The sequence below is a fragment of the Melopsittacus undulatus genome, chromosome 1, assembly GCF_012275295.1.
Source record: "Melopsittacus undulatus isolate bMelUnd1 chromosome 1, bMelUnd1.mat.Z, whole genome shotgun sequence".
In the NCBI taxonomy this organism is placed as follows: domain Eukaryota; kingdom Metazoa; phylum Chordata; class Aves; order Psittaciformes; family Psittaculidae; genus Melopsittacus; species Melopsittacus undulatus.
The window spans coordinates 104404600-104431401 of NC_047527.1; the positions used below are offsets into that span (position 1 = coordinate 104404600).

Here is a 26802-nt window from a genome sequence, read left to right on the forward strand (position 1 = left end):
TTTTTACAACTGACTGGTTCAATGTTGGTGTTTTTTCCTGGGGCAAACCCCATTTTCAGTGAAACGTGAACTGTGAGGCAAGTCTTGCTCTGGAGGGAAGTTGCATCTGCAGTGTTTGCTGAGGGGTGGTGAACCCTTTCTTATTCTTCCTCCCCCTCACTGTATCCTTTGTGGTCATACCTGGCTTGAAACAAGCTTTTAAGGTGATGAGATCCATCTTGGCCAATGTTGGGACAGACAGGTACGGAACTGGGTGATGGAGAACCCCTCAGACAGCAGGAAGGCAAGTACAGCATCAAGCCCAGCACAAGGCTAAGGCCCTATTGACACACACGGCCTCTTACGAGCTTCCCCACCCACTTCCATGGCCCAGGACCGCGGACTCTGGAGCCCCTTCGTAAGCCCCTATCCCTTCACTGCCCTTACCCAAGATGGCGTCCCATGAGCAGCGGGGGCGACCGGCTGCTGAGCCCGCGTCACGTGGTGGCGGCGGGCGGCGCATGCGCTCTGTGGGTGGCGCTGACAGGCGACTGTATGGTACCCGCCGCCCCTCTGCCGATGCAGTGAGGCCGCGGTGTGCCGGGCCGGGGGAGCCGGCGGCGGCCACCTGGATGGTGGCGTAGCGCCCGCAGTGCCGGCTCCCCAGCATGGCGAGCTACCTGCCCCCCTGCGTGATAGACGGAGGCACCGGGTGAGTGCGGGGACGGAGGGGACCGGCGCTGCCAGTCGTCTGTCTAGGGAGTGGGGGTGCGTCCGCCGTGCCGGCGCCCCTCAGCCGCCTCTCGCTCCTTGCGAGGGCCTCAGCAGCCAGTCTGCTCCCCTGCCGCGGGTCCGGGCTCCTGCCAGGTGTCCCGGTCTCCTCTTGACGCTGTGGCAGAGGGTCTCGCTCCCTCCCGGGTCTTTCCGAGGCTCGTGCTGCGCACCGCTCTCCACTGAATATCCTCCTTTTACTCTCCCTCCCTGTTAGGAGCTTGGAGCGGGGCAGTCCCGCCTTGTGCCCCGGCAGGCCATGTGCCTCTGGGGAATGGCGTGTTTCTATGTGCCCTTTTCTCCTCTTGGGTCCAGTTCTTCCAATTCAAAGCTAGGTTGGACAGGGTTTTGAGCAGACTGGGCAAGTGGAAAGTGTTCCAGCCGGTGGCAGCTGAAATGGAACTAGATGAGCTTTAAGGCCCCTTCCAACCCAAACCGTTTTATGATGTTTCTACAGTTCTTGTTCGTGTTGTCTGACTTTGAAGTATTGCATGATTAAAATACTAAAATTGGGGATAACTTGGTACAAATGACGGGCTGGAGAGAGGAGACACATGTTCACTTTACTTGGGAGCTACACACTGGCACTGATTGTGATCCAGAGGCAGGTGAGGTGTGCTTGCTGGATGAGGTGTCTCTTTCATGTACAGCACCTGGACTGTAGTGGCCCTGCTGGGTTGCGTCTGGCTGTGCTTCTAGACAGCATTCACGGCTTCTTTAACCTTTCTAGCCATTACCTCCAACTGGCAATGAGATGGGAACTTGCTGCCTTATATAAGTGCTGTTTCTTGGTCATCCCTTTTTAACCTTTGTCAAATCAGTGTGACACTTGTTCTACATTAAGCTAAACCAGAAGTTGTAACTCAAGTGTTTGAGGACTACAATGAATCTAGATTGCAAAGTCTGTGCTCGGGAGGCATTTCAGGAACAGGTCTTTCCTACCTGTCTATGGCTAGAGAATACCCATATATTATCCAGTAGCCCAGTTCTGTGTCTTAGAAGTGGGACGTGTCAGAGGGAGCTATAATGCAGGTTATACTGAATATGTAGTTTGCTTCTGATAACATCTTTCTTTTGGCCCAACAGTTATGGACAACTCTGAGGAGAAGATGCTCGTCCATGAGTCACTTGTTAGGCTTCACCTGGATATCACTGCATTAATTTATTGCAGTAATAGACCTTTCCTCTGCAGGGAATAGGCAGTGCTATTTTCATTTCTTTAATGCTTGGAAAGATACTTTTAGAATTTCTGAAACTGAGCCATCTTAAAAAATCCCAAAGAAACTTAAAGCATAGAATCATAGAACAGTTAGGTTTGGAAAGGACCTTAAGATCATCTAGTTCCAACCCCCCTTCCATGGGCAGGGACACCTCACACTAAACCATGCCACCCAAGCCTTTGTCCAACCTGGCCTTGAATACCACCAGGGATGGAGCATTCACAACTTCCCTGGGCAGCCCATTCCAGTGCCTCACCAACCTTACAGTAAAGAATTTCTTCCTTGTATCCAATCTAAACTTCCTCTGTTTAAGTTTTAACCCATTACCCCTTGTCCTGTCACTACAGTCCCTAATGAATAGTCCATCCCCAGCATCCCTGTAGCCCTACTTCAGATACTGGAAGGCTGCTATGAGGTCTCCATGCAACTATGAGGTCTTTTTATGAGCACTTTTCAATGATGTGGTGTCACAATGCCTTCTCCTGAAAAAATGTTTCGTATTGTGAAATACGTCTGTATTAAATTATCACAGAACTTTTACAAGTCTTCTGTTTATATACCCTGTTTTATCAGAAATCAGCTCTGGCCCCCTCAGTGGGGAATACTGGCCTTCACAGCTGAGAACTTTGGGAGTAGACACCAGGTTCCATCTTGCATGTAATTTGGTCTGTGCATTACATACGTCTTGGTAGTTTCCTGGGTTCCTTCTGTTTCTTTAAAGATATTTAAATACCTGTTCTCCATAGAACTGTTGGTGTTACAGGGATATTAACTTGACATTTTTAAAGACTTCTGATTGACTTTGCTGCAGGGCACTCAAATATGGATGACTTTTCAACAATTAAATTATTGAATTTGAAGTAAGTTATCTTGCAGAATTCAAGAAGAAATGAGTCTGAACCAAAGCAGGCAGAAGAAGTAGCTTGACTCACTGAATACTCAGTCTCTGGAATTTTCCTCTGTGTGGGCTGAAAACCTTCTTATTGTTAGAGTGAATCTAACAATACACAAGCTTCAAACAATTCATTCAAATTATTCATCAAAGGGCTTTCAGATGAAAAACTTGGGAGAACATATAGCAGAAAGGAAATGTACATGCAGGCATGCACTGTGGAACATTGCGTATATAAAATACATTCTTCTGTTTACATCTCTGATACCGAATGAGGTGCCTTGTCCAGGCACTAATCCCTCTTCTTTTTTTATAAGGGGATTTAAGAAATTAGTGGGAAAGACTGTTGTTGTTGTTGTTTATTGCCTAAGGAGCCTGTTTTAATTTGCTGTTGTTTGTAGGCCTTGGTTCTGTAAAATCCTGGAATTTTTTAAGAAAACAAAGCAACAATGGGCGCTATAGAAAATAGGTACAGATTTACAGTGAGACACATTGTCATAGCAGGACAGGATAACATTCCTTTTTTCTGTTAGATAGATGACTTGAACTTTGTTATAAACTGTTCACTCTGCATTCACACATTTTGTAGAAAGCCATAATAGTTTGCCATCATCTTTTCCATTAGTATTTGCAGATGACTTGTCCTACTTCAGTTTTGATGCACTACATCTTCGTTTTCTTTGCATGAGTTTTTCCTCGTGATCAGTTTACACATTGCTATCAGTCTTCTTGTGGAGAAGGGCATGCTATTTTTAGTTTCTTAGGACTAGCATGCCTTTTTTGTGTTGCTGTTTTAGGTAGCTTTAAACTTCATAACTAATTTTATGAACCATATATTATAACTAGTTTTATTATCATTTAGCTGTGGGATGTCAGAATGCTAGTAGGTGGGTGTGTGAAACAAAGATATCTTAAAATACCTCTTTCCTTTTCAGTGTGTCTGTAGACACTGCAGGGTAGGTACTTCTTTTTGGGTGTGTTTTACTGTAGTCTATTTTTCTTTTATTAATGAAAAATTGGCAAAGTCTTTTACTGATGAGCTTAGAGGTAAACACTTGATTTCTGGGAGAAGTAAGCTGGACTTGGATTTAAACTTGAAGTTTAAAGTGTTTGTAGATTTTGCTGTCTGGAACAGCCAAATGTAGCTGGAACTTCAGAATGTGTTATGTTGCTTTACCCAAGTATTATCTCTGCTTTTTACATGTGCAGCTTGTGAATAGGCAGAACTGTAATTGCTGTTCTGGATCTAAGGAGCCTGAGTTAATTAACTGTTGTTTATAATCACAGACTTCAGTCCTGCAAAGTGCTAGACTCCAAAAAAAAAAGCAACAGCTCTAATGTGGACTTTATTCTTATGGTGACTGCTGATGCTTTAGGGTAAATTGTGCAGACAGATTTTATTTCTATTTGACATTTCTTCCTTCATCCCTTTTTTCTTTATTTCTATTCTTTCATGTCATCCTCCTTTGCTTCAAAAGTAACTTTTCACAGTTTTATGAAGAACTTGTGCTGCGAGTTTCTCAGGCATATTTGTAATAATGATAATCCAGGTTGTTTATGGCAGCATGGCATCACAGGGGTTCTGGTGGTAATAACTGTTAGCTATTTTAGTATCCTGGCTGTCAGAGAAAGTGTTGTCTCTGCAGAGGTTACCTTTTGTTTGTTTAAAAGAACTTCTTAAAGCATTTTGCTGTTCTCAGTCACTTAAAATCTGTATTTCAGAGTTGTTTTGTGGGTTTTTTTGGTGTCTGTGATGCATTGTTTTAAAGATCTGGACCAAAAACCAATAGAAACTGAGGAAATGCTAAAATGTTCACAGCTGGGCATTGGTCTTTTGCATACTTGTCCAGAGAAAAACTGGATGTCTTGCATTCTGAGTTAGATAAAGCAATTGCTCCAATTTATGATTTTTAAATGCTTAAATTACATTGTTCTTATGCTTAATAAGAGTTTTTCAGTATGTTTCTCTGGTCCTCAAAGTGGTTGAGGGTGCAGCATCTGTTTTCAAGTTTGGTTCATTTGTATATCTTTATGGTCATTTTTCTATTTTTCTGTGGTAGGACCTCAGAAGAAAACAAGGTTAGGACAGCCATTCCTTATGCAGGAGGTAGTGAAAGTGATTTGTGTTCTAACTAACCACTTGGGAAAAGTGGTACATAGGAGACAACACTATTTTTAGAAACTTCTTGTTTCAACAGTAAATAATTTATAATGATTTTTGAAAAAATTAGTAGTCCCTCCAAAGTCCATTGCGTGAAATAGCCATAGCCTATTGTATCAGTTTCCTACAGATCTTTAATGCAGCCTCCAGTATGATATATTTCTGAGCGTTACCAGTTGGTTCCTATCTCACTGGTAATAAATCTGCTACTTTTAATGAAATTAAGTTGCAATACTGATTATCTACACATTCCCTACAGCTGTCTCTGTAATTTACAGATCACAAGATGTTGCATTACCATTAGAGTGCTAGGCTGTAACCCAGGAGAAAGAAAAACATGTATTAGGTGCTTAAATATTCATTGGAGAAGGGACTGGAGACCAGGTAATCCCTTTTAACTCTTAAGTCCAGAGCCTTTCAGGTCAATGAATATTTAAATATCTTGTATAAAAGGGACAAATCTCTGTAGGAGATACTGGAAGTGGGTCACCCAAACACTTTAGTGTGTTCATGGTTTTAGCTCTGGAAGGTGGAATGTGTTTGGGGCCTGCTGGGCAGAAATAAAATCTGGGACCAAGTCTTCCATGTCCTGAGTGAATAGGCTACTGGATAAGAAAGGGCAGCCCAACTGCATTATCTGTTTTCCTTCTCTTCCTCAGTCATTCTGAGAGTAGTTTGATTTTTTTTCCTTCCTTTTAGTTTTGTCAGAACACCTGAAATACAGCTGCGTGTCAAGTCCATCTCTGGTTTGATCTTAAATAGACTTTAACAGTGGGTTTTTTTCTACATCCTTGCTTCAACATTGAACTGAGAAATTAGTCTTGGGTGATATGGTCAGCCTTGGGTGATATGGTTTAGTGTGAGGTGTCCCTGCCCATGTCCTTTCCAATCCTAACTATTCTATGATTCTAGTTATTCTCATAGTTCTAGTTATTAAGCTTCATGGGTTAATAAGGTGCAAAAGCAGTTCTCCTAGGTGTTACTTTGTGCGATATGTTCACTGAAGAGAACTGTTTTCCAGTGATACTGAGAAATAAGCTTCTCCTGTAGTTTTAGCCAGGGTTAATTCACCTAGTGAAAAAATAAAGCTATAAAATATTGAGTTTTGGTAACTTCAAGTAATTCTAGTAGGAAGATCTGATCCCTGCTTTGGAGGGAAAGTAAAGCTGTTGCAGATTGATAGTCCATGTCGAATTCTAGAGGGTTTTGTCTTTTTAATACCGTGAGTAGGTATGAGTTTAGAGTTAGTGGGTGCATAGAGGGGGGAAAGATGTCAAACTGAACTCTTGGCCAGACTTTCATTTAAGAAATGAGTTTGGTTACATTGCAGGAACCTTTTAATTTTATATATATATTTGTGCACACACATAAGAATAGTATAAATATATATATATATATATATGTATTTACATGCTTGGATATATACATGTGTATGGATACATTGACTTAGTTTTTTGTCACTGGGGCTTGAAGGGCTGGTTTTTTGACGTTTATGCCTGATTGCCATTTCAAAGTCTTAGAACTAGGTCTCTTGAATTCAAAACTGGTTTCCTTGGTTCTTGCTGTGCATTTGAGGAAAACTGACCTCAGAGGGAGAAATGAAGTATCCTGTTACGTGTCTTAAATCCCAGTGTAACTCCTGTTGTTGCTTGTTATCATTTAACAATATTCCCTAGTTAGGCCTCATTCTAAAATGTAAAAAAAATGTAATAATAATAATAATAATAAAAAGAATTCTTGCTAGTAATGGCCTTCTCTACAAGTCAGCCTAATCTAATGACCTGATTATGTTTAAGAGCCACAAAAAACAAAAAAAAAAGCATAAACATTTTGGATTAGACTGAAAGTCTATGCCCATATAATGGTGGTTAAAAATACTACAAACCAATCCTTGCCCTCAGAACATTGTTGTTGTCTTTTTAGCTTTGGTGAGTGTGGCTTTTTTAACTACTGTTTGAAGTCTGTTGAAGCTGTAGCTTTGAAAATAAGTTGAAAATATAATATTTAAATTCCACTGTCATTGCTAATTCACTTTTTATTTGATTCCTTTATCTAAGCCAACTTGACTCTTAAGGAGTGTTTTTATACAAGTTCCTCCATAAAGGGGAACTTACTGTTTAAGCTGTTGAAGAAGAAGCAACCCTCTGCTTTAGCAATGGCATAATGTTTGCAAATACTGAGATGAGGGTGTAGGCAAAGACCTTAAATTCACTTTAGGACCTAGACAGTGATTGGTCTCATTTAAGAAAGTCATAGCTTTAGTTTTCATGGTAAAAATGGATATGAATAATGCTGGTTTCCTTCAAGTCATGCTGTTACTGTACTTTTGTTTGAAATCTTTAGTCTCTGCAACCATTCAATTAATTTGCTGGGGTGTCATCCTTCTCCCCTTTCCCCCCCAGGAACTAGAGCTGTTTTCCATAGTGTGGGTTGTTAATTATTTCTAGTTATTAAAGACCTGAACTAGTTTGCAGCCAGTAACACCATGGAGATGTTTCAAGAGATTTGAGATTTTCTGTGGGAATTCCTGTTCTTTTTTTCTTCCCCACTTTACCAGTTTCTTTTTTCTTTTGATCCTTTACTTGTTAAAATAGGTACTATATGTATATTGAAAGAGATGGACAAGTACTTCACACTGCCCATTTCTAAAGCATTTTATTGGTGCATGCTTACTTTGGTGTAATGTGTGTGTATTACCACACATAGGCACTAAATCTGTGACAAAGTGAGTAGTTTGTGCAAGGCATAAAAGGGAATTGTGTCAGGATTGCAACTAGAGTTTTGAACTGTAGTTTGTATTTAAGACACACTTCCCTCCCCCCACCCCGTATTTGACAATGTTAACCAAATATGCCAAGTCTAATGACGTTTTTTTACCGAAGGATGGAGTGTGGCCTGTTTGTCTTTTTTTGTTCTCGTGAGACCTCACTTGGAGTATTGTGTGCAGTTCTGGTGTCCTCAACATAAAAAGGACATGGAACTGTTGGAACAAGTCCAGAGGAGGGCCACGAGGATGATAAGGGGACTGGAGCACCTCCCATATGAAGACAGGCTGAGAAAGTTGGGGCTGTTCAGCCTGGAGAAGAGAAGGCTGCGTGGAGACCTCATAGCAGCCTTCCAGTATCTGAAGGGGGCCTATAGGGATGCTGGGGAGGGACTGTTCATTAGGGACTGCAGTGATAGGACAAGGGGTAATGGGTTAAAACTTAAACAGGGGAAGTTTAGATCGGATATAAGGAAGAAATTCTTTACTGTGAGGGTGGTGAGGCACTGGAATGGGTTGCCCAGGGAGGTAGTGAATGCTCCATCCCTGGCAGCGTTCAAGGCCAGGTTGGATGAAGCCTTGGGTGATATGGTTTAGTGTGAGGTGTCCCTGCCCGTGGCAGGGGGGTCGGAACTTGATGATCGTAAGGTCCTTTCCAACCCTAACTATTCTATGATTCTATGATTCTTTCCTTATAGCTGGTCAACAAGATGGAGAAAGTAAGAGCTCAGTTTTCAGACTTTGAGGAAACACTACCAAAATTTGTAAGCTGAAGGTGTCTGAAAAACAAATAACACCTAAAATATTTACCACTTCTGAGTTTTCTTCTCAACAGGATGACACTTGAAAGCATAACCCAGAAAATGTAGACGTGGTACGTGATGTATTTGGCCTTCTGGTTGTGTAGTGAATTATAACTATTTTTATTTTTACATCTAAGTACATCTGATGACCTTGTGATCATTCTTTTTTTAGGTATACAAAACTTGGCTATGCAGGGAATACAGAACCTCAGTTCATTATCCCATCATGTGAGTAATTTTTTGTCCTTCCAAATTCTAATATACACCACTATCACTGACCACTTTCATGAGTAAATGATGTGCTTCCCACTCCCAGCTTGGCCTTCATAGTCTCTTGTCCATCTGGGAAGTGATACTCATTTCATTAGCATCTTTGGCTTGAGTGTAGCTAAACGGAACTCCTTGTTTGCAGTGAGCTAGGACTGTTGCTCATTAAATCAGCTCTTGGTTGCTATGACAAAGATGAAGAGAACTCCAGTCCAATTTCCTTTTTATCTCTATTATTTTTCTGCCAGGACTCTTCAGTAGACAGAGTGCAATTTACCTCCTGTCTACCTGACACCATGGTTACTGCCTGGGTAATCTGGGAAAGGTTTCCAATCAAATTAAGTACTGAAGTGCAGGTGGTGTCTGTGCTATTTACATTGTCTGGGACTGTAGACAGTTTAATAGTCAAAAAAGTTGTTCCTATTAGAAAATGTTCTTTTTGGGTGTGCATTTACCAATTAAAATGTTTTTGCCCATTTAGCATGCTTTTGTTGAGCAGATTTACTCTTAATTTTTTGTATGTTAAACTTGTTTAAAGTGTTTTACCTTTCAGGTGTTCATGATTTTAATTGCTGCCTTAGCTATACATATTTATAAATAGTAGCACAGACAACAGATGCTATTAGACATAAATATGTAATCTCCACTTAAATTAAATATTGCCTTTTACTTTTAGTAAGCTTGGTCAATTAACGACTTATTAATGCATCTAGACTGCCTTGTAGCTACTCACTGTAGAAGGTAAGAAAAGGAAATAATAGAGGTGGACATGGTCTTTACCAAATGTAGCTAGAGTGCTGGTTGTAGTCTTGCTAAGTAAAGTATTGTAAAATGTTCAAACCCAAACCACTGGTAAAGATGCAAATGTCTTGTGTTAAAGAAGTGGGGTATCGGGACTTTTCTATGAATTTATTATATGTCTCACTTTATAAAGCTATAAACTTGGGATTTTGATGTGTTTTCAAAAGAATTGTTTGCCTGTCAGTAATTTTTGGTGCTGATAGTATTTGGTGTGTTTGTGAATACCTGTCTACTTTCCCCTGTATGTTATTTAGATCTGATTATGACCTATTAAAGGAAACCTTTATATAAATAAGGTTATATTTTAAGAGTATTTAATTTCATTTTTATTTATAGCTTGCCCCAGATTTGTTTTGCTGTCTCATCTTCTTCCCTATAGCAGCCATCATCTAATAATTTCGGTGATAGTTGCAGCCTACTAATGGAAAACATAAGTGTCTCCAAAGATTTCTCTGTAGCGCTGCAAATTGCTTTTTCCCCTCCCCCCTTTCTTCTCACCAACTGGGATAATGACTCCAATACTTATTTCTGAAGTACATAGTTTATTTTCTTCTCCTCCTGTGCTCTTTCACTTGATTCTAGAGTTGAAACTCAGAAAATCATGTTGCTTACTGGAATGCTGCACTTGCACACGTTCAGTGACTGCTGCAGTCTATAACAGAATACATTTTTAAGATGTGTTAAGATTTTCTCTAAGCTCTAATTTACATTAATGAGGGTGACCAGAACCCTGTGTGATGCAATGAGAATGAACTCTTGGTATACTGGCTTGTCAATGAATCACTTACCTAATTTCTTCTGGAAACTATGCTTTCTATATCCCAATTTTTTTTTTCTGGAAAAGAATCAATAAATAAATAAATATTTATTACTTGGTATTTAGCAGTTTTAGTTTTGATTTATTTGGGTTTTATTTTAAGGTATTGCAATCCGAGAATCAGCCAAAGTAGGTGACCAAGCTCAGAGGAGGGTTATGAAAGGTGTTGATGATCTGGACTTTTTCATAGGAGATGAAGCCATAGATAAACCTACCTATGCTACAAAGGTAAGCATTGAGTATTTTTAAGACGTCTTTCCAAAGTTTCACATTTTTATTATATAATGTTGTAGGACTTTCTGATTGCCAGTTAAAACACACATTTGCTTTTTTGTAAAGTGGTTTTGTTGCTCTTAAAAATTGCACGATATGGTTCATGGCTTTACCTTTTTTGTTATTATCTGTTTTAATACTACTGTTCTGTGTGCTTGGTGCTGGAATCCTTGTGTAAATACCCATTGATCTGCTGCAGCTGTTCAGTTTTCAAAATTACTAGCTATTAAAACAGTCATAAACACTGAATATTTAAATTCTTGCTAGAAGTGTATTCTCTTAGCATGGCATATGAACTGGGGAATGTGTTGGATACTTTGCTTCAGGGAATGTCACAATTGTTTTGTGGAAGGCTGTCTTCAGTGTGGCTTTTCTGTGAGTCGTATTTTCCATACCCTAGTGAAAGACTTCTTGTACTCAGAAAATGTTACCGACTTATGAATTTTGTGGAAAAAAATCATATTTCATATGTCCTACTGTATTACTTAAATGTCGGCTGTGTTCCTAACATTGAACAAAATGTAAACATCATCCTTGCCAGAATTCTTGCTGAAAAAACATATAGCCTGTATGATCTTTATTACTTTTTATAGATTGGCAGGCATGTTGAAGCCAAGTATGATTCTTGACTTTATAAATTGTGAAATTTATACAAGAAGAGATTAAAACACAGTCCTGCCATAGAGCAATAGCAGTATTAGGAAGAGTCTGGATTCTGGCTTTTAGTCCTGCAAGCTAGAATCACAATTTGAAGTACCTGGGAGCAGGAGATAACTTCAAATAGTGCCTCCAAATTAAAATGAAAATGGAGGATTTGATAAGACAACCATGAGAATGAGGTGTTTTCATTCTTGCAGAAGTTCATAGAATCAGTTACGTTGGAAAAGGTCATCAAGGCCAGCCATTACCTCAGGACTGCCAAGACCACCACAAAATCATACCACTGAGGGCCTCATCTACCTGTTCTTTGAACACTTCCAGGGATGGTGACTCCATCACTTTCCTGGGCAGCCTGTTTCAATGCCTGAAGTAATTTTTCCTAATATCCAACCTAGACCTCCCCTACTGCAGCTTGAGGCTGTTACCTCTTGTCCTACCACTTGTTACTTGGGAGAAGAGACTGACCCCCACCTCACTATAGCCTCCTTCCAGGCTGTTTCTGGGTTTGTCTTTATATGGTCTAGAGTGTTAACAGGTTTTCTTGCTTCAGTGGCCTATACGACATGGTATTGTTGAAGACTGGGACCTCATGGAGAGATTCATGGAGCAGGTCATTTTTAAATACCTACGAGCTGAACCTGAGGATCACTATTTTTTAATGGTGAGTTAATGAGGCTGGATAAGAAAATATTTTTGTGTTCCAAGCACAAGCAGTGCTGTTGGAGGGTTTTTTTTCTGTAAATGTCTTGTAGTTCTTCAGCAACCTGGGGGGTGGGAGGAGAGGGAGGAGGAAAGCAATCAAAGCTGCATTATGCTTAAATTGTGTTCACTTTGTGATGCAGGCTACTGCAGGTTGGATTTTGGTTTTGAAAAGCTTTAATCACTTTGTTTAAACTGTTTGAATTACTTTTGGAATTTTCTGTTTTGAGTGCACTGAGTATGATTGCCATACCAAGCCAATCAGTGCATGAACCTTTAGCACTCTATTGAGGTGGTTTTCAAAACTTTTTTTTGTTCGTTTGCAGACAGAGCCTCCTCTGAACACTCCAGAAAACAGAGAGTATCTTGCAGAAATCATGTTTGAATCATTTAACATACCGGGACTTTACATTGCTGTTCAGGTGAACAAAGTGAATATGTACTTCTCAAGTGCAGTATAACTGCAGTATGTATATTCTTCTATATGCATGTCTAAAAAGTTTGAAACAGTGTTTTCTGAGATTGTAAATTAGCACAGTCTGTATGCTTCTAAATATAAAATTTCTCACGTAGGCAGTGTTGGCCTTAGCTGCCTCTTGGACATCACGACAGGTTGGAGAGCGCACTTTGACTGGAATTGTCATCGACAGTGGTGATGGAGTGACCCACGTAATCCCTGTGGTATGTAGCAGGATGCAGTCTGAAATAATCAGTAGTTTGGACAAGTGCAGGGTTTGTTTACTATGGATTTAAATTAGAAGTGTGAAATGAAACTAATCTTTTTTTTTCCTCCCTTATAAATGTTTTTAAAACTGTATATTTTATTTTGTGAACTTATTTATGCAATTAATTTAGTTTGCAGACTATGGGAAGGTCACGATAAGATATTTTCAGACCATCTTTTAGAGGCTTTTTCTGTGTGAAACCTTGTCTTACTGTCATGCCTCAGTTCTGTTCAATGTTAATGCTTATCATGGTTTTGGATCTCCTGCATGCCACCAGTGTCTGACAAGAAATGTCCTGCATTTTTGATTGTTTAATATAGGTTATAACATGTACTTTTTGTATGATTTTACTGTATTTTAGAAGTTAGTGAACTCTGCTTATATGGAAACAACTAAAAGACTGTATGTTCATGTTCATATAGAGATATATATAGAGTTGATCTCATACAGCTTAATTATGTTAGGGTGTTAAAAATACAAAATTGTCTTTGCGTACTGACATCTGTTCTGTTGATGTCATTTTGTGTATTTCTGAAGCATATAGTATGCTTGAATGATCAGTTATTTTAGAAATGAAAATTTTATCCTCTTTAACTTCATCTTGCACTTTGTTATTAATCTGGTTTTCTTAGTATTTTTTTTCATATGAGAAATGGTGGGGAAAAAACAGCATTTACCATAATAAAACTCTGAAAAGTGTAAAAAAAGGCAAAGGAAGAAATAATATTGGTTCAGCAGTACTAGAGTTTTCAGTAAAAGCATACTAAAAAAAAATATTGGTAAATAGGTTTCCTGCTTTTATTGTGCTTATTGATGCTTCTGAATTTATCTTTTAGTGTCTGAGAATTTTAATACATTTCATACCTTTTTCTATTAAGTTTTCAGTGGCAAACAGGACACAAGTGTTCTATTTATATCACATGTGCTTTCTGGATCAAGCCTAAAAGGAACCATCTGATCAAACTGTCTTCTGATGTGTGCAGGATTTTTTTGTCTTGCACCTGGTTATCTATTAGATAACCAGTACCTGTTTATATGTGGTTATCAAGGTCTTCTAAATAAAAATAATATCCCCTTTCCTCTGGGTTTTACATTTTTACAGTGATTTTACAGTTTCAAGGTTTTACTTCTAATTAAAAGTCAGAACAAAGTATTATAAAAACAAATGAGTTTCGTTATTAATTATTGACACAGTAAGTCTTTCCCTAAATATTTTTTCCTCTCCTCCTACATAGGCAGAAGGCTATGTAATTGGAAGTTGCATCAAACATATTCCTATTGCAGGTAGAGATATTACGTACTTTATTCAACAGCTCCTAAGGGAAAGGGAGGTGGGAATTCCTCCTGAACAGTCTCTGGAGACAGCAAAAGCCATAAAGGTACACCCTTCTTTATCTCTTAATAAATACATAAATAAAACTCTTTTGAGCTAATTTTTTGTCTTTAATAAGTTGCCAGTGGCTCTCTTAAAAATGCAGATGTAGGCAGTATATGTAATTATGCAAACTTCTGGTGGTTTATCAAATCAAGTGCAGAAGGAGAAAGAGGAAGAAAGTTTTCATGCTAGACTGTTTGGAGTGTTCTGCAGATTAAATCAGCATTTTAAGCTTTAGATTTGTTTAATATTTGCTTTTTAATAAAGAATAAATGTATGTAATGTCAGTAGGATGATTGTGTGGGTCTGATCTTGCAGTGAAAGCTTGCCAGTGAACTTCTTGATCGTCACAGATGTAATGGTTGAGGTGTTTTCATTTTGAGAGACTAATCTAGATGAGTCAGCTTGTAATCTTACTGAAACAAATAGGTCGTGCAGTGTCTTGTAGGGTTGAGTCTTCAGTAGTCATTTGGGTGAGAACATCTCTTGAACAGCCCCATCAGTAAGAATGCTTATGTTGTTTTCTGGTTGTGTTATACTTGATTTTAATGATGGAATAATTATTTTGGCAATCTTAAACGTATGATATTTCCTAACAGGAGAAATACTGTTACATTTGCCCTGACATAGTGAAAGAATTTTCTAAGTACGATGGAGATCCTCGGAAGTGGATCAAACAGTATACTGGCATCAATGCAATCAACAAAACCAAGTTTGTTATAGATGTCGGTTATGAAAGGTTCCTTGGACCCGAAATTTTCTTTCATCCCGAGGTAAGAACAGGGACTAGCAATATTAAGTTACAGAAACTTTACTATGCCAGTGAAGAGGGGGGTGGGGGGAGGGAGATATTATGATTTTTGGTGCCAGTGCGCCATCACGTGGCATTAAGGTATCAGTAAGTCTCCTAACTACAAGCAATGTACAGTTGCTGGTAAGTTAAGCACAGAACAACATGAGCACAGTAGATAATTGTTTTTAAAATGTCCCGTGTAACATTTAAAACATCTCACTCTATTTCTTTAAAAGCAGCCTAAAGTTGAGGAGAAATTGTTTGGGCTTACAGACTTTACATAGTATTTTCCTTCATTCTTTCATCGAAGGTTTACACCAGTGTGTCTGATTATGTTGCCAATCCCTTTGGGCACTACACTGCATGATAGTGTTGTATTGATAGTGTTCTAAGTCTTGAAGACTGACTTTTAATACTGGGTAAATTTATAAAGCATGATGCTAAATTTGTCTTTAAGGGAAGTCCATTAAAACCTCTGTTAGTGTGGTCATAAGTAAGATGTAGAGTTCTGGGAAACATTACAATACCTAATCTGTCTGGGGTTTGGTCCTTCAGTTTGAATGAGTTTCAGGATATTGTGGAAGAGGGAAAAATCAAGTTTTAATATGTTACAGCATAACAGAGAATGTCCTCTCTGTTCCTGTGCGCTCCATTGAGTTTGTTGCAGGCACCCATAGCCTGTATTAAAGAATTTAGTCAAGGTTCTTGTTAACACTGGTGAAGTTTCCCATTGTCTATTCTCCTATCAGAAGAATATTAAAAACCCTCAATATTAAAAACCTTTTGACTACATTTCAGCCTTAATCTTTTTGTGGTCAGTTTGTAGCTGTCTAATCTAGTGCCAACATTAAACCTCTGTGCTAAATAGTTTGTCCTGTCTGTTTATTTATTAAAATGATTTTACAGAGAGGCATTCAATACCATGTGAGACACCTTTTTAATAGCTTCCCTTTCCATAGTCCCTTCAAAGACTGTTAGGAAAAGGTTATAAAGGACTAATTTCTATTTTCTTCATTTCTTGATAGTTTCTTGGCTCTGTATTGAAAAAAAACCACCAAAAAACCAAAACAAAACTGACCTGACTTTCTAGACAAGCGAAACACACTAGATGATATGTACTGCATCCAAATAGAGTTTCTTGCTGGACTTTAACTCCTCACTTCAGAGGGTATCAAGTTAGCTATGTAAAAGCTGCCTTTGGTAAAGCTGTCTTGTAATCTTTTCCTATTTTCAGTTTTCAAAATTTTGTTCTGAAGTCTTTAATACTTTTGAAGTTAGGCTTTGGTGTTTGTAGTTACCCAAATTATTTCTATGCTTTTAAAATTGGGTATTTAACTTGCCATTCTCCAACCATATGGTGTTTGCTAGCAGACTGGAATTTTACATGTCATTTCTCTTGTCCCCATTCTGGGAGCATGTTATACTCTGCTTTGGATGCCGTAAATCTCATTTTTGCTTATCCCTTTTGCCCTGCTGTTTTATCAATACCTTTATGGAGAGCTTGGGAGCTCTCCATGCATAGTGACACTACTTCTTTCTTCTGTTTTAATTTATGCAGCTTCATGGTTTAGTTTCTTGCGTGATTAATTCCTACTATGGGAATTAGCTTGAATTCTTGGGGATTTTTCACATCATTCTTATGGCTTCTGATCTCCAAGCCACTTTCTTTGCTAATTTCTCTTTCAGTTCAATGTGTAGTTGTGTTTTGGCTTTTGTTATTTATCCAGTTAGATATTTCATCTTGTTTAGGATGTAAGAATGGAATGGTTTCTACAGCTTTGGGAAACTTTTAAAGTTATATAATCTTTTATATATCCCTATATATGTATATAAAAACTAATATGTTACTATGTATTGATAACTAATTTCTCAGCATTTAATCTCTGAAAGGGCAAAACTTAGGCTATGAACTGGTCTTCTTTTTTGTTTAGAACTCGTCAATTTTTAAGTGGAAAATTGCCACTGGTACTTGGTGTTTTCTAGTGTTAGCAGCTCTGACTGTCTAGTATTTATAAATGGCAAAATTTACTTTAGCAGTGTATTGGTGCTTGCATTGATGGGAATTTCCACTGAAGACCTTAAAGTATTTGTGCTTTTTTGAATGTTAGAGATTTTTCATGCTTTGGAAAAAAAAATTAAATTTTTGGTGAGAATTTAACATACGTATTTTAGTAGGTTTGAAAAATTTTTACAGGGGAATGTTCAGATTTGCACATGGATGTTTTTGATTTAACTTAAAATGAATGACAAGACCACACTGGACAGTAATAGTGTGTTTAATATTGCAGGACAACTCAAACTCATGTCACATGCAGTAGTAGGTTCATAGTGCAGAAACTGTAAATACTGAATTTATGAGCAAGGAAGATAATCTGAATTTCTCATCAGAAGAAGGAATTCTCATTTCCCTTGTACAAAAGTGAATTTGTTATAATGTAGAATAAGTGATGAGCAGGGGTAATACTGACTTTGATTCCCACCCACCCCCTTTTAAATGTGCTGTTACAAAATCTCTTTTCAGTCTCACTTCTGCCTTTTTGTTTCTCCATTCTTCAGATGAAAAATCTAATGCCTGTTCTATTTCTTTTTAGTTTGCTAATCCTGATTTTATGGAATCCATTTCGGATGTAGTTGATGAAGTTATCCAGAACTGTCCCATTGATGTCCGGCGTCCATTATATAAGGTACAGTCTACCTGTTGTAAGATTAACTTATGTGAAGACTAAATATCAATATTACCATGAAGTATGTATGTAGCTACCACTTCCCCCACTGTGAGAAATGTGAACTTTGAATAAAGTTCAAGTTAAACAAAGTGCCACTTCTGAATGAAGAATAATTGATATTTGTGGCTTTTTATTTTTGAAAGAAGGGTTATCTGTAACGGGCTTGATACGTAGGTAAGTATTATCCCCGAGGAACTGTAGCAGAAGGGTGTTATTGTATGTGTAATGTGAATTCTTGTGCATGAAGATCTTTGGCTTTTGCCTCTTTCAAGGGTTGCATCATGGTCTCATCCCTCTCACTCCCTTCCACTTCCCACTTTATTAAGCAGTGGTTTCAAATATGTTCTTTTTTTTTTCATAGTCTTGACTTGATCTGCCCATTGTTTGCTGTTTTAGCCAGGTATGGGACCCAGTATTAAAGTATACAAAGACTTAAAGTCTTTCAGGAGACTATAATTAGACCTGCTTAAGCTTGCCCAGGGTGTAGGCCAGAGACTACTTTCAGTCACTGATTCTTTCAGAAATTAGAAGGAAGGTACTGACAGGCATAGCCTACGGCAAGCTCTTTCTGTATCGGCAGCAGATCCTACGCTTCCTGATTGTGTTCTGCTTGTGCAGCAGCAGTGCCCTTTTGGAAATAACAGCTTAAAGTAATAGTATGGAGATGTTTGCTTGTGTAAAAGGTGGTAGTTTTCCTCACCTGTTAAAGTTAAGCTCCACTTAAGTCAAATCTCAGGGTAATTCCTAACTGTTAAAACTTTGCAGTCTGTTTTACTTGTCTAATAAACATATGCTGTCATTTAGAATGAGGAATAGTGCTTGAGAACAAATTTGTGGAGCAGATTAAAACAGGAAGTTAAACTACTTAAGAAGCTCATGTGTGGAATGCATTTTGCAGTACATGTCTTCAATGGCTTCAAGCTTAGGTGTGTTGCAGAAGGTTTTATTAAACTCTTAGTGTCTGGCTGTGCTTAGGGTCTTTGGTTTTTTTTCCCTGAAAGCCCAGAGTACCACAGAGCAACAGTTTCATTGCTCTGTAGAGCCAGGGATTAGTACTGACTTCAGAAAGTGGTATTTAAAAATGGAGGTTAAGTTACTCTTTCCTCACTATAATCAGTGTGGTGACCAGCCAGAGCCCTGTGCTTTGAAGCTGGGTTTCCATCAGATGTATTTGGATACTTCCTGAGTGTCCTTGCAGATTGTATGTGGAATGTAGCCTTTGAAGCATTTTCACAACCCATCTTTTGATGTCCTATTGTATCTTTTTTTAGCCTTATTGCCAGTATCCATGTTTTCCAGTCTGATCAACATCTCTCTTATGAGGCCCAGTTATCTTACCTTATGTTGATGCTTGGACCAGCAGGACCTTCATAAGACCAACTGACTTCAGCCAGATAGCTGAATAGCCTGTAGCTGTTCAATGCGAAACACAAGCATTCTTTCACATGTGATGAAGGCTTTTTAATTGTGTAATGGTTGCCAGCAGTGCACTCTTTTAATTCCCATGATTACATCATCTTAATGTGATTGCTTGGAAGAAATGATTTTTATTCTGTGTCTTGGACACAAAGTTGAGAGTTCTGTATTGCTTGGGATGAGCTGCTTTCTGCTGAAATGGAAGAGGAATGCTGCTGGGTTTAGAATCGGGGAATTTGCATTGAAAATTGAAGAAAAAAAAGGTGGATTTTCTCTTTTGTTTTAATCCAAATCTTTGGAAAGCAGAATGAAATTTAAAGAGAGTGCTCAGGTGAAATGATAAGAAGGGTAATTTTGGATCTTACCACATGGCTGAAATATTCTGGTGGCCTTGCTTTGTTAATCATTCCTCTGTGGAATTCCATTGAAAAGCGATGCATTCTGCTTGCAGCTAGAAATGGTATGAAACTTTTGTGGAGCATAGTGAGGCCTTGCATCACCCTTGGCATTCTTTGGGAAGAATGATGTATAGCTCATCTAGTTCAATTTTTTTGAAAATTCTTCAGCTTCCTATTTTCTTAAAATATTGTTCCGCAACCTTTCCTTACAATTATCTAATTCTGATATCACAGAAATGTGAAGAAATTGGAGAGAGCAGTGAGTGCCATGATGGGGGCCTGTGGTCTGCAGAAAAGTACGGTACTTCTCTCAGCTTTCAGGTTACTATGAGAATACTACTAAACACAGTGTAACTACTGCACACCCAGCTTGCATCAGTGGGAAGCATCTGCTCTGTGGTATAGCCACAACAGATGCCAGTGTTCGATGTTTTCAATGCTAACTGCTATTTAAGAGTCTCTTGAGCCTGGAAATACTCTGAAACTTGTCCTAATATTTGTCAGTTAAGGCATGAGTTTTGGCTTACAGTGTAAAATAAGAGTTACAGTAACTTTAAAGTTGGACAAAGGGCTTTCAGAAGTTCTAAAAACTACTTCTAACTTGGATTAATGGTAAATACTTTATGCAAAAACATCTTGTCATGCGCTGTGTGGTGTGTAGATGGCGCTGTCAGACTGCTGTGGAGCGTCTGGCTGACATCTGTGAGCTGCAGGGAGAAATCCAGCCTGTGATGAGTACAGTTTTTTTTTGCTGTATCGACCCTATTCTTGCCTTTTCCCTCAGAAATTGTAGGAATCTTCAAGCAGAAGACTGGACAGGGTTCAACTGACTTTTGTTTGTCTGGGCTTCAGCAAAGTGACATTTGCTATTAATTACTATGTGCAGAGCAGGGAGGCTCTGTGGGTGAGGTAAGGCTGGAAATGCTGCCAGGCCATTAGATCTGCATCATATCAGCTCTGAAGATAAGACATGGGAAAGGAGAGGTTTTTCCTGATACTTTAAATGGAAGCCTCAAGTGATTAACAGTGTTAGCATAGCACAGAAATACTGAGAAGTAATTAAATGTATGACATTACCTGTGCTAGCTGGTTTAGCAGTGGCTCAATACATCTACGGTGTTTTGTGGTTACTCTTGTGTCTGACTGCAGGCATGTTTTTGCATAACAGGATGCTCGTAAGTCATGCTGAAATCTTTTGCTATTAGTCAAACTGTTCAATGAACACTGAAAATTGTGATTTTCAAGAAACAAATTGTTTTTTTCATCATTAAAAGTCAAACTTATTTAAAATATTTCTCACAATACATTTACCTCTTTGTAATATGTTTGTTGTTTGATGTGTATAATACTTCTCCTTATAGTTTCCATACAATGTTGGCAAATACTGCCTCTTTTAACTAAATTAAGAGGCATATAGCTTGATTCACTTGCTCATTAAGTGCTTGGCTTCAGCTTGTGAACCTTCCAGTTTTTACCCATAACAATTTTTATTAACTGTTATATATTGCTTTCATTCCAAGTCTCTGGTGGTGTGGTTGTGTCATGTTAAACAACTTTAATTTAGACTATCATTTGGAAGGAAGGGAAACTGGGATGTGTTGTTGAAGTTTGTATTTACCAGAAAAGCAGTGGATGCTTCTCAGTTTGGTGCTGCAGAGTCTGAAGTGTCCAGCTGAGAGTGAGCTTATACCATGTTACAAAGTGCAGTGTAAAGATGCAGACAAGTTCAGTGCCTTGTGTTTCGTAGTGCTGAGTTCTGCAAAAGCTAATTTAACTTTATGTAATTTTTGATGTAAGCTTTATTTAGGTAGAGATTTCTGTTCCAGTAACTGTATTGTTTTTTTAGGTAGAGTCGTATCTCTGCAGTGTTACACTGTGCAGGCATAATACCAGAAATGGTGTGGAGAAAAGCTCAATATGCTGGAGTTCATATGAGAAACAAAGGGTATGGATGAGAAGTGAAAAATTTCTTGCCAGCCCTCTGAGACAACTAGTATTTACCCTGGTTTCCTTCTGGAAATGGCCTACTTCCATTACTTGTTGTGGTTAGCTTTTTCAGGTGTATGGAAGTTCTTGTCCCTCTTGGGGAACACACTCTTTTGAAACAACTTATTTTTTCAACCGGGTAGCTATTAAACTAAAAATCAGCTGGAGCTTCTTTCCATCAGATGGTATGCTAATCGGTGTTAGCTCTGAAACCTGTGGTATGCTCAGAGCTGTTAAACCAACCAAAGAGTGTTTGAATAGAGTAAGATCAGAAGCCTTGTTTAAAGGAATCAGATGGAAACAGATACTTGAAATCCTAACTTCCTTGATGTCTTTTTCTGTGAGGCCAGAGAATTCAGAGGCAGGCTGAAAACCCAAGCATCACTAGCAAGTTTTTTTTTTTTTTGGTGTGTTTGTTGTTTTGGTTTTTTTTTTGTTTTATCTGACTCTTTCTCCCCACCTTTATTTGGTCTTCTGTAAGTGGTGTTGTTTAAGGGTGACAACTGTGTACGGATTCTGCTTTCATTGTGAGCACGGATTACCTAGCTTCAAGACCTTGCAGAAGACAGCTCTACTGAGTTGTGATAACTGACTGAAGCCCATCCTTGTGCAATCCCTCTACTAAGGAGTTAGCACAGACTTGGGCCAGTGCTGATTAGAAGTGCAGGTAACAGGGGAACTGTAATTAACCACCTTATAACCACGGTTGATATCACCTGGTCCCTTATATCCAAAGTTCTGCTTGGCTGGGTTTGTCCAGTATGGGATAATGAGATGACTTACCTTTTCAACAAGCCTATCCCAGTGCTTCTGTTCTCCTTGACCAATGTTATTGTTACTTATTTCAGTGTGTAGAAGTACTTTAAGAATCAGAATCTGAGGAGCATGTAACCTCTTATCTTGTAACCTTGGAATCATAAAGGATCTTCTCAAATATTACTGTGAAATCTGTAGTTGCTTTGAGTTGGTCTGGGATATATTCAAGCAATTATTGTCAAGTGTATTCTGAAATCTATTTAGTGGTAGCATTGTCCACTTTATGGACATCCACTTGAAGTTTAATTTGCTTTGAATAGAATTACTGCTTTTACCCTCTTTGCCAACTTCATTATCTCCAGGTAATATTTTCTGATGGCATCTTTTTAATTACTATTTCATCACTCTAGGTAGGCTGTTGTCTTTTTTTTTTTCCCCCCATTACCAATTTTCTATTCCCATGTGGAGCATGTGACCACTTTGAGACAGAGGGAAGAAATGTGTGTATGGGGGGAGCAGGCAGAATCTCCCTCCTGCTTTTAATTTCAGGAGCAGCTGTGGTTTTTGAATCCTGCTTATACGTGTGGCTCCTTTCCTTTTCCCTGTCTTTGGAAAATGTTTCAGTAAAGTTATGGGTATGTGTGCTTTTCTTTTCAGTAAACCTGCCTTGTTATGCATTTTTTTATACTGTTGCTTATCCAAAGGTATGAAGAAACGCATTTTTCCTACTGTAATGTTTTTTATGATGTTCAGAGACTTTTTTTTCCTCAAACAAACAGCTTTCTTCCCACTTTACAAGTTACAAGCTTTTCCTTGTTATCTGTTGCTCAAAATTCAAGCACTTAACTTCTGTGCCCTACAAGTGTGAATGCTTCTTATATGTGTCTTTGACTCCAAATCTGTATGCAGGCTTCCTGGCTGAAAATGGTGGTTCAGGGGTTCTTTAGTTATGTGGAAAGTCTTGGTGTGAAGTGTCAAAAACTATTATTGAGAAAGAAACTATATTGAGAGATAATTTGACCTGTGTGTAATGAACTCTTGATCTCAGTTGAGTCCTCTGTGGACGTGTCTGTGGCACAGAAGTGGTTTTCGTAAGCATTAGTTAGCACTTTGATTTGCAGTTGCAGCAGTATGCAAGGGCACACATGCAGTTTTGTCATATAAATTTCATTCTTCTGATTATGAGTTACATTTTTTGCTGCCACCAATGCTTTAGGGTTCCTGTTCTGAATCTCCCCACCTTTAAAATTACTTTTCTGTTAGTGTATAATCCTGCAACATTATCAGAATTAAGGATGGGATGTTCTAAAACCAGGGTAAGAGGATTTTCATTCTGCTCTCAAAACTAATTCCTGGCAAGCAGGTATAGATAAATGAAAAGGAATTGTACCTTTCTCTGTACTGCAGTCTGCTTTGGAGGTGTGGTACCTTTTTGAAGAATCATTGGACTTGCTGGTTGCAATGTTTAGAAGTTTAACTCTGGAGAGGAGGAAAATAAGTTCTAGATAACTTTACAACTTTTGGGAAGGTGCTAACAGTAGTATGATGGGGCTAGAAACTTCTTTGGTATCAGGGCTAAAACTGCTTACAGTGAGCATCCCTGGGAAATATCTTGAGATGTAGTGTGTTTTTTTTTCTGCTGCTATGCACATGTAGAGTACTAGCTCGCTATTTTAATGGAATCCTTCTTGTTTGTAACAATATATCTAAAACTGTTCCTTAAAGAGGCAAAAAAGAAAGTAGGGGGACCATGGGCCTCATATGGAAGTTGAGCAGTGCTTAAGGTGTTCAGTATAGCTTGTGAGCTTCCTAATGATGTTAAGATCCGAGTAGTCACCTCTGCAGCTTTTGGGAAACTTGTTTGAAGTTACATTTAAAGAATGTGTCTTTAATTTCTGCACAGAATGTGGTTCTCTCAGGAGGATCCACGATGTTCAGGGACTTTGGACGACGACTGCAAAGGGATTTGAAAAGAGTAGTGGATGCAAGATTGCGACTTAGTGAGGAACTCAGTGGTGGTCGAATAAAAGTAAGTAGCCATTTGAAGTGCATTAATTACATGAGTAGTGAAACAAAGTTCAAAATTTTCATCGCACTAATGAAAATGCAGTGTTGTCAAATAAGTAGTGCATATGTATGTGTGTTGAATGTGTTGGTAGCCTTGCAATGTACGACATGTCTTCATAGAAATCTACTGTGAGCAATCCTCTAAGGTCAATTCTGGTTTCCTTTGGAAACTTATCTTAGTTATCTTAGCAGTAGGCAAGGGGGATTTAACTGTTGTGTCCTTCAGCATACTAATCATAAAGAGTTTTATGACTTGGTCTCCTTGGGTATATGGCAGGCTGAGTAGTAAGTGTGAGATAGTGACAAAGGGGTTAAGATGCCTGTGTCTTCAAGAATCAGATGTCAGTTTGTCAGGATCTTGACTGAAAATTTAAACCAGCTAAATATGAACTGTTTTTCCTAGCCCAAACCAGTTGAAGTTCAAGTGATAACGCATCACATGCAGCGTTACGCAGTCTGGTTTGGTGGTTCCATGCTGGCTTCAACAGTAAGTATTTATCAAAGTTGTTCTTTTTTTTTTCTAATTTTATTTTACTTGCATGTTGTCTTCTGGCTATGTTTGATCTCAGTACTAAGTTTTAAACCATTTCATTGTGACAGCCTAAAGTGTTCCATATTCCTTTACCCAGTTTGTATCTCAGTAAAATTTGTTCAGCACAAGTGGGAGCTTTACTTGAGTAAGGTTATCATAATTTGATGTAATTTTGAAGTAGTTTTTTGTGTTAGTTTCAATATAGTTCCTTTATTCTTTCAAGTCAGCACTAGAGATTAGCTAGGAGCTTAGGGGTATAGGATCCAAATCAGTGGTCTAAAGCAAAAGAGAGAAGCAAATACGCAAAAATGGGAGCAATTCCTGTCTCCCAAGTGGGATTTCTTATTGCTGTGTTTAAAAGCAGTCTTCTGTCTAAGCTTTTCTTGATTATATTTATATCCCAATATTTCTTGTTTTACTCTTTCAAAAATGTGATACTACATCGTAAAGCTGCAATCTACAAAGATACTAAGACATTAGTTTATTTGTTGGTTTTTCTACTTGATATATTCTTATGCTTTTGAGGATATTTGTTTTATATTTTCATAGCCAGAGTTTTTCCAAGTATGTCACACCAAGAAAGACTATGAAGAGTATGGCCCTAGTATTTGTCGTCATAATCCTGTTTTTGGAGTCATGTCATAATGCTCGTCTAATGGAAACAAGATCTCTGATATCTTGCTGGTGAAGAAACTCATGTAATGCAGAGGAAGGCAGCAGATACTGTAAATACTGAAGGAAGATGTGCTTAAGTCTTGGAAGCATTTGGATCACCACTGTGCACTAAAGCACGACTTACAGCCCCAAGTCATTTCAGTAGAAGCCATTTCTCTGCTGACTACTTTAAAGCCTATCCTTCCTTTTTCTTAAATGTGAGGTAATTGAAAATAGGTAAGTCTTGGTTTAAGATGTTGTGCAAATACTACTGAAGCTGAATCTAGAAGAGTAAGGCAGTGTTTTACTGCTTGTGGAAAGTTTTAAACCTTTCCCACTTGTGCCCTGATTTTGCAATTAAATCTTTAGCAATGGAGCACTGAATACCACATTGCCTTCAGGGAAGTTGGAGCGGATACAGGTACCTGCTCAGATGGATTAGATTGCAAGACTGGGACTGTACTTTGTAAATGTAGGGTTTTCATATCATTTTGTATTTTATGATATTGGTAGGGTGAATTGATGACTAGTTCTAAGCACGAGCAGCTATCAGTGTCATGGAGTGATGTTACGCATTTCCAGGTGTAAGGCATGTATTGGAGTTGTGCTGGTATTTTTTGGAAAACAAAAAAAAAAAGCCATGTATGCTAGAAACTTGATTTGTTCATGTTTGGATGACACAAACTAAGCAATTTAAAATATTGTTTGAAGTTTATTATAGCCACTGTTACTTTGTTTTGAATTTTCTGAAGCTGTTTTATAGAAGATGCTGTTTTGTTTTGATGTTGGTGAGTGGTGGATGACACATGGGCCTTGCACCAGTGAAATAAAAGCTGTTAACATCTTTATGAATGTCTGTGGTAGTCCTGATTCACATGCTTTTCCAGTTTATCTCACAAGGTTACCTTTCCTTTTATATGTTAGTATACGTGGAATCATAACAATGCTGAAGTTGGCAGGGACCTCTGGAGATTTCTGGCCAAGTCTCTTGGTCAGTGCAGGGCTCACGTCAAAGGCAGATCTGGCCAGACAAGTTTCAAGTAATATGAACATCTTGGCAACCTGTTCCAGGGCTTAACTACCCTATTATGGGTACATATCCTTGTGTTACAAACATGATGTTTGTTCTTCTATGGTTTAAATCTAAATAGAGTAGGAAATACTACTTATTATGTCTGTGTTAGTACATATCTGATCTGTCAGCAGAGGTTTTGTATCTGTTTGTGTAGCCCAATAAGAATTTTGCAAGATGCAGCAATTTGGCTTT

General features: G+C 38.4%; 1 protein-coding gene across 3 annotated transcripts; it reads left to right on the forward strand.

Annotated features, from left to right (window-relative positions):
• The first annotated feature begins 511 nt into the window (after positions 1–511).
• Positions 512–26389, forward strand: ACTR3B (actin related protein 3B). Of its 3 annotated transcripts, none has more exons than XM_005150036.4 (12): positions 512–691; positions 8763–8818; positions 10579–10703; positions 11959–12069; positions 12434–12529; positions 12681–12788; positions 14068–14211; positions 14807–14980; positions 17592–17684; positions 24186–24311; positions 24753–24836; positions 25431–26389. In XM_005150036.4, exons 1-12 carry the CDS (start codon positions 648–650, stop codon positions 25524–25526), a joined length of 1257 nt encoding a protein of 418 aa, XP_005150093.1. In that variant the 5' UTR covers positions 512–647; the 3' UTR covers positions 25527–26389. The 3 variants fall into 3 exon arrangements, with proteins under 3 accessions (XP_005150093.1, XP_030905701.1, XP_030905699.1); XM_031049841.2 differs by having other exon boundaries at positions 25435–26389; XM_031049839.2 differs by lacking the exon at positions 512–691 and adding an exon at positions 8643–8661.
• The last annotated feature ends 413 nt before the right edge of the window (positions 26390–26802 follow it).